The sequence below is a fragment of the Gossypium arboreum genome, chromosome 12, assembly GCF_025698485.1.
Source record: "Gossypium arboreum isolate Shixiya-1 chromosome 12, ASM2569848v2, whole genome shotgun sequence".
NCBI classification, from domain to species: Eukaryota; Viridiplantae; Streptophyta; class Magnoliopsida; order Malvales; family Malvaceae; genus Gossypium; species Gossypium arboreum.
In genome coordinates this window covers 98,289,126-98,303,428 of record NC_069081.1, presented here as the reverse complement: position 1 = coordinate 98,303,428, position 14,303 = coordinate 98,289,126, and the positions used below count along the sequence as shown (strand labels likewise).

Here is a 14,303-nt window from a genome sequence, read left to right as displayed (position 1 = left end):
TATAAACTATAAAAAATTAAAATTTTATCCGGCCCCCCTAAAAAAATTTTCTGGCTTCACCCTTGGGCTCATACTTCACGAAAAAGGAAAAGAAAAAGAAAAGTTGTACAAAACATATCGATGGTTTATGTTGCAATCAAAGGAGAAGTTTAAAAGAAAAACTTCTCATCTTCTATAAGATCAAACTCCACAAAACATATTGAGAGGATCTAATATGTACATGAACATGTTATAGTCAAAAGAAACCGCCCACAAGCATTATGAAAAGTGGTATCTTTGACAAAAGGAAAAATGCCAAGTGCTCAAAATAACAAGTTGCATGCAACGTTGCCATTCGTGTAGCCACTAGAATAAAGATGAAAGCTAACAAATATAAACCACAAGTAGCTTTGCATGCCCTCCTCTCTCTCTCTCTCTATATATATATATATATATATATATATGTTCATATATCGATTGTGAGTGGGAAGCGATATATTTCATGAAGAAATAGATATCCAAAATTGGAGGTATGGGACAAATGAAGAAGTTTGTGTTTGTGTTGTTGGTGTTAAGTGCGTCAGTAGTAGAGCAAATAGAGGGGAAAGGGTATGAGAAGCCGCTTAACTGTGGCCACCTTGAATGTGCTCCATACACACTTATTCATAGCCATCCTGAATTCGAGATTAGAAGTTATTCAAAGGCTACGTGGGTGGCTACTCCCCCCATCTCCTCTCCCTCCTACACATATGCTGTATCAATTGGCTTCAAAATGTAAGGACACTAGTAATTCTATTATTTCCTAATAACATTTATAATCAGCAAAATGCTATTTCTCTTTGAACAGTTAATAGAACTCACTCGCTATGTGTTAGATCAATGGTACATTAGTATTTAAATAATAATAATAATCTAACACCGGGCTACTTAATATTGGTTAACCATATCACATCAGTATTTTGAAGTTATTTTGTTTGAAGTATAAATTCATAAAAAAGTGATATATATATATATATTTGTTGTTTCACATTAATCATCCTCATTCTATTTCTAATTCCGATTTGTTTTCCATGGTTAGTCTCTTTGCTTACATCCGGGGCAACAATGATGCAGCAGTGAAAATGAATATGACAGCACCAGTTTTGGTTAATATACATCCAAGGACAGAACATCTCCAGAATTCAACCTATGTAGTTCACTTTTACGTGCCCCAAAAATTCCAAAGAACCCCTCCCCTATCAGCTGAAGCACAGCCAGTGGAGTTGCCTCAACACAAATATGCAGCTGTGAGGAGATTTGGAGGTTTCATGGATGACTCCAACATCTCTGTTCAACTATCAGCCTTGAAGAAAAGCCTCAAAGGCACTGGTAGGGATAAATCATCAGCCTCCATTCAACACAGTGGCCGCTTTCTGCTGTACAGTGCTGCTGGTTACAAGTCTCCCTTTGAACATGAGAATCGTGTAAATGAAGTGATGTTATGGTTCGATTAGCTTTCATTAATCTTAAGGCAGCAAAAATAATATGTAAAAGATGATAAAAGAAAATTGAGATCGTTTACTACTAACCAAAAGGATATGTTACAACTCTTATTTGCACTGTTGTTCTAAAGGGGAAAGAACTCAAAAAGAAAGAACAATCGTTTCCTGATAATGCATGAAAGGATGTCAAGTGCTAGTGAGCATACAAAAAATTTAAATACAACAAACCTGTTCCACTGTTGCATTTATTAATCCAAAAATAAAGGGTTTGAAGAACTTGGAACGCTTTCGTATTTCACCAGAGGTTACAAATCTGAAAAACATTACAACTAACCAATTGAACTTGTTATGAGATATACCAAGGAGGAAAAAGCATTAATGCTTCAAAAATTTTGAACTACTCACCATAGTCGGATATTGACTGATCTCGACTCCTCATTATTAACTCATCTAGACTGACACAGAGAAAGAACCTTGTCAACTGAGACTCGTTTAGTTTTCAATTTATGTAGGGAACAGAAAAGTTTGGATTCAATTCAAGCCACATGATGATCAGTTGATGACGATTATGAATGCATGCTGGACTCAAATAGAGGAATAATATCAAGGCAAAGAATCAAGATGTATACACCTAACGGAATCTTCCTTTCCCTGAAGAATGATTTCAGCTGTTCAAGGAATGACTGAATTTTTCACATGGAAGCAGAGGAAAAATGTAGGTTTTAGAGCTGGGAAAGCAAAATAATGTGCTTCATGGAAAAACTCAGTCTAGTAACAATATCCAAAATCAGTATTTCCAAAGGTGAATATACAAAACATTCTCAAAAAGGCACTCACCAAAACGAAAGGAAACTTCGTAACAGAACTCAGTAAAGGAAAACTAAGCCTTCACTGCAAGTACAGGAGAAAAGAAGCTGTCACCAAGAAAATCAAAATATTTATTGCTTCCCTTCTCCGTACGGATGGTAAAGCTTAAGTTGATTAAACAAGAAAAAATCTAAGGGTTCCTGTCCTAAAGAAAATATGAAAATGCAGGAGTAAACAAAAGCACTAGAATTAGTAAACTAACCCCCACAATGTGTTGACTATTTGAGTTAATAATTTATTGTTGGTACCTAAGTTACTAGGACTTGGAGTGAGTGTCACATACGAGCATGCTCCATTAATACGTTGAAAGATGTGCCAGACACAACTGTCAGACTCAAATTCTTTAGAGAAATAAGAATTCAAGTAACAGAGGAAGGTCGGAAAAGCTATTCAGTCATTCCATACGTAAGGGGGTGCCCATACTCCGGAAAAAGGAAGTAAGATATCTACAAGTGGTTTAATATGCTAGTTTCATGTTCTTGTTTATAGTTAAATATATAAGTAGTGACCTTATAAGTCTTTTTGTAGAGTTCTGAAATTCCAGCATCAATGTACGCTAACAGTCCATAACATATGCTAGATTAATCAGACCCCGTAAGGAGAAATGCCTTGCAATAATGAATTATACAGTTTAAAACACCATGTAAATCAGACACTTTAAATTTCCACGAAATGTTACCTTATTTATATCATCTAACATTGGCAGCCCCTCTTAAATTCCCATTTTCCAGACCCATTAACACCTTCTCTTGAAAAAAAGAAACAATAATATTTGCCTAAACTAAATCGATGAGCACCACTATTCTGAACAAAAGAATCGCAATATTCTGAACAAAGGAGTTGAACGGAAAATAAAGAGAAGTAAGACAAAGTGAAGAAGAAGAAGAAAAAGAATCTGAAAAGAAAAGCGAGCTTACCAGAATTTGAAGATTTTGGAGAGGTTCTGCAATTTTCAGATGGCATACCAAGTGGCTCCGAAGAACTTCCGGTGTTGGATTAGTTGTTTCTTATTACCAAAGTCTCTATACTATTTATACATTTAGAAATTAGTCTTCATATTTCTACTTTTAAGAATTTAGTTCCTCTATTTTGCAAAATTAATAATTTAGATTCAATTGTTAATGTCACTAAATTATTTTGTTAAATTCGCTAAAGTAATACTTTGTAAATTGTTTTTTAAATACTCACACGATAACTATGTAGCAAAAAAAAACACATCATAATGAATATGAATTTAACAAATAATTTTAACGGTAATAACTCTTAAAAGATACATCATCATTTTAATCGAAATAAAGTTTTTGGGCTAACCAATTACATTGAAAAAGTTGAGGTACCAAATTATGTCCAAAAGTTGAAATATAGAGATTAAATACATGGACCAAAATTGAAATTTTATCATTATTATACAATTTATAAAAATTTTGAAAAACTTATTTCAACTTATCATGTAAAAATAAATTTTTTCCATTATAATATTTTTTTAAAAATCCACTTCAAAAATTTAAGTCAACAATATATATTAACAATTTGGATAAAATATTATAAAATTGGGTCCAAATTGTGGTAGAGTTTTAAGTATAAAAATTATATCTTAATTTTAGGCATAGTAGAGAGACTAAAAGTGATAATTGACCATTTTCCCATGAAACGCAAAAGAAAAGAAGGCCTAGACAAGTGTTAAGGTAAAGGACGTTCCTCCATAAAGATTAAGTCTTAATTTCAGGTATAGTAGAGGGACTAAAAATAATATTTGACCATTGTCCTATGAAAAGAGAAAAAGGACACCTAGATACGTGCCAGGGTAGCAAGACCCAAAGGAACTTCTGGTTATAGATTGATTATTACTATTATCCTTTAAATTCCAAGTAATAATACTGATTTTGTAAATTTATTTTATATACTTTTATTTTAAAAGTTAATTTTTTTATTTTTCGAATTTAAAATTTAAATTCAATTATTAAGACTGTTGAATTTTTAAAAATTCATTTAAGTGACATAAAATTTTAAAAAATCCTATTTATATTTATATGACAAATGACATTATAATGAATCTAATTTAGCAGAGAACTTTAATAATATTAACAAATATTAAAAATTATAATAACCTTTCAATTAAATAAAATATTTAGGCTAGTTTTAGACTAACTAATGAGATTATAAATATTAAAGGTACTAAATTATGTATAAAATGTGAAATATCAAATTTAAAAAAAACTAAAATTAAATTTAACTATTTTTATATAATTAAAAATAAAGACACCAAAATTGAAATTTAAATACTATTGTTAAAAAATCATGGAGAATTGTCATAAAAGGAGGCTCCTAAAGCCTATCTTTTATATATAAGTATATATTTCTCGTCAAACAAATCTAAAACAATCCTATCATTTCATTAAAGGAAACTAGATTATGCCGAAAGTATTATGTTACAAATTAATATATATTAATTGATTAAGATATTGGTTGAAATGGTAAAATTAAAATATTAAGGATATAATATTTTGGGTCAAATCTTTTCATCTCCAAGTATCTTTTTAGACTTCATATGAAAAAAAATAAAATTACCTTATAAAAAATAAAGGGTTTTTGGTAATTTTACGATTGAGTTAGATCCAATTGATGAGTGACATCAACACGGTCAAAAATATTAAATATAACATAGATATAGTACATATAAAAGAAACTGGCTCAAAAAGCTCCGAAACTTGACTTGGAAGACACAGATTAGCATAAGAGGCATTGTTGATTTCGCATTAACTTCTTGAGCATGTCCACTCATCCCACTTTAAACGGTACCAATCACCCGAGCTTAAAGGTGAATGCCATATTAATGTGATCACACTTCCAAGACAATAAGAAATCTATTTAAGTTTAACTACCTCACATTAATAGATTCCTATAATACATGCCTATGATCATCCATTACGCATTTAATGAGATTAGATGCTTATCTAACTATATCATACAAGTGAATAGGAAACATCTCCTATAAATACCTTAGAAAAATATGAATAAGGAGTCAACATTTTTGTACCCTAAAATTACTCAGAGCACTTGTCTCCTCAACTAGCCTCAACAGATGAAATGACCTCTGATCCTCTTCTCTTGTTTTACTCAAAATCAACAAATATAGATATAATACATGTAAAAGAAAGTCGCTCAACCCCCACCCCCAAAAAAAAAAAACTTTGACCCCAAATAAAATACCAACTATATTAATAAAAAAAAAAAACTAACCCTAGTCAACAAAAACTCCGTTGGCTTCGTGACCAGAGTAGAAAAGCGAGATTGTGACTAAGATGTTCAAGGGCTAAGGCAATCATACCATCGCCTGCATGCATGCCTCAATTACAAAGGTCATGTTGCTGCAAGGCCCAAAAACCAATGTTAAAACCATCGTCGAAACTAGCCAAAACCATAAGAACCACGACAATCATAAAGCAACCCCACCCATCAACCACTAGCCAAAGGACCTCGGTAATTTAATAGAGAGGTTTTGAATTATATGCATTAACCATCTTAAATCCTTCATCTAACACTCCCTAACCCTAAATCTTCGTTGGAATAGAGTTACGAGATATTACCGGATAATCGAATAATTTACGATTAATATTCAAATAATTATCGAACATATTATAATATAATTATAAGTTCATATAAAACTTTTGCTAATTGACTTCTTTTTAAAAAAAAAAAATTTAATATAACCCTTTATAAATATTTAACCTTCCTGCAAATTTGAATTGCAACCAATTCAAAACCAATATCACAATCCATACAATTTCATATTTAAATACATCTAAACATAGTTCAAGCATCAACTCAAGAATTTACTAAGTAAACATTCGCATATATTATTTAATTAAATAAACTTCATTCATTCTATTTCAACTTGTTCCCAACTATACTAAATATGTTATGATAATTCTATTTCCATTTTATTAAACCAAGTATCAAAAGATCATGTTAGTATTAATTATACCAAATATATCATATAAATTTTCATACTATTTCATTAGTTTAAATACCAAAATACCAAATACCATTCTTTACAACAAAAATTATATAGCATTTTAAAGTGACCAAATTAACACCTATGTACATGCCACTTTGCCAAAAGAAGAATACATCACTGAGTTTTGCGCTGGAGTCTAGATCACCTGAATGCTGAACCAAGACTCTAAATACCTATTAACCTGCGCACGAAAATAACCGTACGCTGAGTATTTTATACTCAGTGGTATTACCATAATTCAAATTGTAAACATAATAATCATGTAAATTAAATCGTCTAACTTTAATATTTACTAAACCAATTCAAACATAAATTTGCCATTCTTAATATATTCATACAATTGAATTTAGCTATTCGTCAATTGAAATCATAAACATTCATGTTGAGCCATTGTCTATTCCATGAACCATTAATTCATGCTTTCTATTCTCATACTCACATTCAAATCACATTTTCAATTCATGTTCTATTTTTACATTTCTTACAGTGGCTCAACCGATTCATTTTATTCAACTTAACTATTCTTTTAATTACCCCTATTAAAAGATTCGGACTTTGGTGGATACACGGATCTAACCAAACACACCAATTTGGCACCCAGTGCCTCATCGGATAGTTTGAAGCAAAGTTGACACCCAGTGTCTCATCGGCCTAGCCGAAGTAAAGTGGTACCCAATACCTCATCGAATCTATTCGAAGTAAAATATTGACACCCAATGTCTCATCGACTCAAGGCCGAAGCATCCCTGAACACTTCCAAACCTATGGCATGCCAACTATATCCGACTCAGCCCGACTAGTTAATAGAGTTTCCAGATCACATATAAATCTCAATTAAGTTCAGCCGCAATTTCTCACATTTTCAATTCAATCATTTTCCACTTTTCAATCAATTTTCAATTCACATATTCATAATTCAATATACTTTCTCAATTCAATATGCATTTCAATTATTCACATATAATCACAATTCAATTTAATTTCATACAATTTATTACTAATAGTTACCATGCATATTAACTTAAAATTCAACCATTAATAATAATTAAATTCAAAATTTAGTAATACTAACATGTATTTCTCATTCAATTCAATTTTCTAAATTCAATTCGATAAAATTTACTTACCTCAATATTTACTTACTATAAAATAGATAAATTCAAAATTTAATACTTAATAATAAATAACTTGAATTATAGTAATACAAACCCAGATTTCACAATTACTTCTCGATAACTTTCTCCTTTCCTTTTCGTGCCAATGCTTCGGATTCTTTGTTAGCTACGAAAATAATAATAATTTACACTATTAATTACAGCATTAATGAAAAATAATAATAACTGAATTTCTGTCCAATTTATACCCTAATTCCAATTTAATCCTAATTAACTCATCTACTTTTCTAACTCAATTCATACTTTATTTCTTTTCAATTTCCTTCCATATTCTACTTAACTATCTAATGTTCATAATAAAACTCTAATTTAAAACTTCTTTCAATTTATTCCTACAACACAAAACTTATAGCCTAATTTACAATTTAATCCTTTAATCAATTCTAACTTAAAATTCATTCAATTAAATCCCTAATTCATTATTTTGTTCAACATGAACTATGTTCAAAAACCTAAGAACTTTCAAAACTTCAACTTAATTTCAACAAAACTTTGTTCTAAAGCTTTTAAAACATCAAAATTAAGAGAAAATGACTTAATTGACTTACCTTTTAAAGCTTCAAACCTTAAAACCCTAGTTTTCCTTTTTTTCTTTTCTTTCTTTCCTTCCTTTCCCCTGTTTCGAAATAGCTTCTTTTTTTTTTCTATTTCTTTTACTTTGTTTCTTTTATTTTACTTTCGTTTATTATTTTATTATATTAACTTAATAAATATTATTATTTCTTAAATAATAAGTAAATAAATAAATATATTACAATTGTATGTATATAATTTATTACACTTGTTGTAGAGGCCCAAATTTTACCAGGCCCATTTTACAACTTTTAACCCAAACGAAATAGACCCAAACCCATACATGGCCCAAATCCAAACCCCAGCCCAAAAAAACATAACATTTTGGAACCCTAGGGTTCCCCTCCCTTACGTGCGTCGCTCCTCCCATGTCAGCCCCTATCCCATCGCCCGTACGACCAGCTCCTCTGACACCTGCAAAACCAAAACAACAAGCAAAACAAAAGCAAAGACAACGGCAACAGTAGCAAACAAAAAACAAAATAGTAATAATATATTTTGTAATCGGCTAAAAAAGCCGAAAAGAAAACAATGTAAAAAGGGGGGATTTTTTTGGAGAGGAATAAAAAACAGAAAACAAAGCTTCAAAGGTTTTTACTTTTGTTTCAAGTTCTTGTTTATTTTGATTTTTTTTATTGTTATCTTCATTTTTATTTTATTTATATATGTATATACGAAAATAATAAATAATAAAAAAAGAAAAGGGCTCACCGGAGACCACCGTGACTACATCGTTGGAGAGCCCTCATCCATTGTCGTAATTGGTCCCCGAAAGGGGTCAAGAGTCCTCCCTTTTCGTCTTTTCGGGCTGAGGAAACACGACTTTCGGGCGCGTTAAACAGGGGTTAAAAGACTCCCACTTTCGCATGACCTCAACCAACGTCTACGGTGGCGTCACGACGACGGCTGCGATGATGGGTTAAGAAACCCTAGCAGAGAAAAGAAATGGAGGGGGAAGGGCTGTTGTCTGCTTCTGAAAAAGAAAGAAAATGAAGGATTTTTTGTAAAAAATTGGGCTTAAGTATAACCCTAGAAACGACGTTGTTTTTGGGTAGGGGTCCAGGTGCCAAAATGGCACCGTTTTGGACCGCTCGTGTGCGACCAGACTCGCCTTCTATAGGATCCGTGTGTTTACCTTTTAATGGGGTTTTTGCGCGTCAAGTCCCCCCGCATTTACTGGTCTCCCAAATCCAGTTTCCTTTTATTTTAATTTGTGCCTCATAGTTTATTCCAATATTAATTTAGTCCATGTTTAAGCATTGTGTCTTTGAGATTCGGTATATTTTCATTTTTAGTCCCTGTTCTTTGGGGAGCATTTAGTTATGGTTCTAAATTCTGTTTTAATAATTGGATTTATTTTTAAATTAATCTCTTAATCTTGTTTTTGTTTTGATTAAGTTCTTTCTAGTTTATGTGATTCTTTTATTTTTTAATTCGTTTATCACTCGGTTTTATGTTAATGTGCTATTTTGTTAATTTTTTACATTAGATTAGTTTATTATTTACATATAATTTTCAGTTGTATTGTTCTTAAAAACTGTTTTACCTTTTTAATTTGTCTATTTTAAAATCCTCATTTATATATACATATGTATATATATATATTTGTTGTTTTAGAGATTTACATGTTATTTAATTTAATGTTATTATACATACTTATATTAAATTATGTTTACTCTAAATACGCATTATTGATTTCGTATCATTATTATTTTTAAAAATTATGATATATATTTATATGTATATTTTCTTTTAAATTCATTTATTTATAAGTTGTCTCCATTAAGGATTTTATTTAAAATGGTATATTTTATTTACTTTAAATACTTTCGTATATTAGTATCTTTATATATATTATCTGTACATATCATTAATTAAATTAATTTGTTTTATTTGAAATTATGTTGTATAAATTATTTATTTCAGATTTCTTTTCACATAACATATATTTTAATAATCATTCACATTCTATTAGTTTTGTATACACATGAGTTATTTCAAATTCATCAATTCATCAATTCATGTATTATGTATATTATCGTTCCTTGATTCATCATTATTTTAAAATTGTCTTATATCACATTGGCTTCTAATTTCTATTTTGTTTTATACATTTTATGTTGATTGTTTTATATTATATTATTGTTGCATATTGTTTATTCATTTTTGTATTACTATATCAATTGTTCTCTATCCATGCTTGAAAATTTAAAATTATTTTCTTAGATTAATTATATTTAATTGTTTGTTTTGTTAGTTGGCTAAATAAAGTTATATTATATTCATGCACCAAGTATTATATGTGTGCACATTATTCCATGTTTTTATTTTTATTTTTAGTCCACAAATGTTGCATCATAGTTTTCAACTGTTTTAAAAGCAATCATTCCATTTTATTCCAAGTAAAAATAAAAGCTTTTTGAGCTAGTTTATAATGGTTTATATAAAGTTTTTCAAATAAGGCAATGTTCGATATTTTTGAAATTCAAAGAAATCGTGCCCTACCGTGCTGGGTTTCGATTATTCGTTAGACTAAACCATGGGACATCCTTTTCTAATTTTCAACGTGCAAACCTCCGGGGATCAAAATCAATCGTATTTCCAAAGGTATGAAGAATCGTGTCCAATCGTGCTGGATATGATGTTATATACCTTCAAAACAAGAGAATTTTGACAACCAACTTGAACCATACAAATGTTTTAAAAAAAAGAACCATATTTCAAAATATTTTAAAATCTTAGACATTAAGACATTAATTAACCAATTTGGTACCAATTTTGGGCGTTACGAGGGTGTTAATCCTTCCTCATATATAACCGACTCTCGAACCCATTTTCTCGATTTTCGTAGACCAAAATCATTGTTTTAGTAAAACAAAACGTTTTAAAACAATTAAATTATGAGGTGGTCCGATCACACCTAATAAAAGATCGGTGATGACTCCCATTCTCATTTTCATTTTCAAAACCAAAGTCGATCCCCATTTCTCAAAAAAATGGTTTCGACAGCTTTGCGACTCCACTAAGGACTGAACAAGAGAGTCAAGCCATAAAACTGATTAATTTATGTCCTTTTGTCTAAAATTGAAATTTTGATTTGATTATTTGTTGCATTCGTTTGCATGATTGTTGTTCGAGTTTTGTAGTGTACCATTGCATTGCATTGCATGACCGGTATGGTCACACCCTCTAAGTGGGAGTGAGAAATGAGCTAGTGGATTACTTTCGGGATACATCCGTACTTATGGTTTCGTGAGATTTTCATCTCCGCATGGTCATAGGGAAATGTATTCCCCTGAACTGAACTCAATCCATATGAGCCTATAATGGGTAAGGATTGAGGAATCTGCCGGTTCAGGTACCCTCTCCCTAGAACCGAGCCACATATAGTGAACCTTGAGAGTCCACCTTAGGTAGGACCTTGTTGAAATTTAGTGGTCACCCGAATAGTATTTTATTTGTTATTTATTTCTATACTAACATGTTTTGTTTTTGTTTGTTTATGATTGCATTGCATTACATCATCATAGAAAGGAGGTGTTGATTCATATTTGATTGCTAAATAGAACAGTTTGTCATAAGAAAACGAATTGCTTGATAAAGTGGACTACAATATGGTTGTCTGAATATGGTCCAAGTAAACAGACAGAAGAAGGCTGATAGTTCGCGGAGGAAAACAAGACTTTACCTAAGGATTCAAGCTAATAAAGATTATTCAAGAGCCGTTGCATCCAGACTTTCTTAAAGGAGCTAATCAACATTGCGAGGATAATAAGTCGTGGCCTGGATCAAGTAAAAGGAAGCTAGTAGAGGCATTTATTGGAAGCATGCGAGATTTGACTTTCACGAAAAAAAGGGATCAGTGTTTTCGCCTAGAATATAAAAGCAAGGCCATATACTTAATCCGTTTTATGTAAAAGAATTTATTTTTTAGAAAACTTGTTCTAAGGGAATTGAATTCAAAATCAACATTTTTCTTTCCTTTGCATTCATCCCATGCATTTGCGTTGCATTACATCATTTGCATTAGATTTTCCCAAAAGGACCCTAATTAGGTAAAATTATTTCAGAACCGACAAAAGATATGGACCAAAGATTGGAAAAACTTGAACAGTTTCAAAAAGAGATGCAGGACTAGTTACAAACGCAAATGCAAGAGCAACTAGCAAAGATCTAGCAAGATATGAGAGACCAAATGCTAAAGTCTCAAAGGAATATGATGAATCAGTTGTCTAAATTACTGACTAAGGGACTAGGAAAAGAAAAAAACTTTATGATCAATGTTGGGGAGGACAATGAGGAGCCTTTGTACCCTCCAGGTTTCGCCCCGATAAACGATCAGACATGTCCGCAAGATGTACCTATTGCTATCAAATCCCAACAACATCAGGCCGGTACCTCGGCACCTGTAAACTACCCTACGAGCTCAGGTTCCAATCCAAGAAACATTCTAACCAATCATGTAAGTCCTAAGCTAGACGAAATGACAGGAATAGAAAAAGCAAGGATTGAACTGCCAAGACATCTCGAAGATCGATACAAGTGGTTAGAGGAAAAACTTAGAGCAATGGAGAATGCTGATTACCATTGTGGGGTTGACGCCAAAGATCTCAGCTTGGTTCCAGATTTAGTACTCCCGCCAAAATTCAAGACTCCATAATTTGAAAAGTATAATGGGATTAGTTGTCCTGAAGTTCACATCACGATGTTCTGCTGAAAAATGACAGGTTACGTTGATAACAATCAACTGTTAATTCATTGCTTCCAAAATAGTCTGATTGGGTCAACTGCCAAATGGTACAACCAACTGAGCCGTGCCAAAATTCATTCATGGAAAGACTTAGCACAGGTTTTCATGAAACAATATGGCCACATGATAGACATGGTGCCCGACAGAATTACACTGCAGAATATGGAAAAGAGGCGAAGTGAGAACTTTAGGCAATATGCCCAAAGATAGGGAGAGGTAGCGACACAAGTCCAGCCACCTCTTCTGGAGAAAGAAACTACGATGCTTTTCTTCAACACTCTGAAAACCCCGTTCATTACCTATATGTTGGGAAGTGCTACCATGAGCTTCTCAGATATAGTAATGTCCGGCGAGATGATTGAAAACGTGATTAGGAGCGGGAAGATAGACGCATGAGAAAGCGCCCAAAGGTCAACCCCAAAGAGAAATGAAAATGAATTGAATAATATGAGCAAAGGGTATCCCAAATTGGTCAACACAGGCCAGCCAAGGACTGTTACCACTAACCATCAAGGCTCTTCAAGACAGGAATCCAACTCGAGTCCAAATACAGAAAAGCTCCGGTTTACACTCATTCCGATGTCATATAAGGAGTTGTATCAGAATCTTTTTTATGTGCATGTGGTGTCTCCGTTCTACTCGGAACCAATGCAACCTCTGTTCCCAAAATGGTATAATGAGAATGCTCAATGTGAGTACCACGCAGGAATAACGAGACACTTAATCAAAAACTGCACTACATTTAAAAAGTTGGTCGAAAGGTTCATTGAAATGAGAGTTATAAAGTTTGACAATTCCTCAGAACCAAATCGCTCTGACAATGCAGTAAATGGAATTTGAAAGTGGGGGCAAAAGAGTTGCAATGCCTTGAACAAGTCAAAAGCCTAGAAGGAATATCAAGGAATCTAAATGACATATCCAAAGAGGGAACCGGGGAATAAAAGTTTCCAAACCCTTGCGTACTTGGGAGTGTTTTGAAACAATGGGACTGTGGAAGAGATCTCTTTATTTTTAGAGCTAATCCAGAGTAATATTCAAAACATACTTGTTGCTTTAAGCCTAGAAGCAATAAGAATCCTTTGGTGAAATAGGCTTGTGTTCTAAGTCTTTATTTCAATAAAATACATCTTTTTGAGCAAATATTCTTTGATTTCATTTCATACGGTACAAATAATTGTTCTTAGATTCTTTTGTTCTTTGGACTTTCTTTCAAATATTCATTTTTTCTTCATTCATGATCATACCGTACAAATAATCATCCTTAGAATCATTTATTCTTTGGCATCTGCCTTCAATAGGTCCCCAAATATCAATGACATGAGCAACGTTGCTACTGACCCAGAATCTCCTTTTAAGCGAGATATGTGTTTTGAGGGACCTCAGGACTTGGAAGATGACAGAGATTGTAACATATCTCCTGATGTGTTAAGGATGGTAGAGTAAGATGAAAATAGGTCCTA

At 32.2% G+C, this 14,303-nt stretch overlaps 1 protein-coding gene and 1 long non-coding RNA gene across 3 annotated transcripts; one reads left to right on the top strand and one right to left on the bottom strand.

Annotated features, from left to right (window-relative positions):
* The first annotated feature begins 450 nt into the window (after nt 1-450).
* LOC108478437 (uncharacterized) lies at nt 451-1,552 on the top strand. Its single transcript, XM_017780896.2, has 2 exons — nt 451-753; nt 1,058-1,552. The coding sequence occupies exons 1-2, from the start codon at nt 512-514 to the stop codon at nt 1,470-1,472; spliced, it is 657 nt and encodes a 218-aa protein (XP_017636385.1). The 5' UTR covers nt 451-511; the 3' UTR covers nt 1,473-1,552.
* On the bottom strand, nt 945-3,318 carry LOC128285602 (uncharacterized). 2 transcript variants are annotated; one of them, XR_008276095.1, is made up of 4 exons: nt 3,245-3,318; nt 2,298-2,374; nt 1,866-1,915; nt 945-1,789 (listed from the first exon to the last, which is right to left on the bottom strand). It is a non-coding gene; the product is annotated as an uncharacterized LOC128285602 (long non-coding RNA). The 2 variants fall into 2 exon arrangements; XR_008276094.1 differs by lacking the exon at nt 2,298-2,374 and having other exon boundaries at nt 3,245-3,303.
* Nucleotides 3,319-14,303: the final 10,985 nt, after the last annotated feature.

What these genes read in the sequence shown, in the direction of transcription:
- LOC108478437 (XM_017780896.2), top strand. Translation starts at nt 512, where the DNA reads ATGGGACAAATGAAGAAGTTTGTGTTTGTGTTGTTGGTGTTAAGTGCG. An exon ending in GTATCAATTGGCTTCAAAAT is followed by an intron (nt 754 to 1,057) that starts GTAAGGACACTA and finishes TTCCATGGTTAG; the next exon opens with TCTCTTTGCTTACATCCGGG.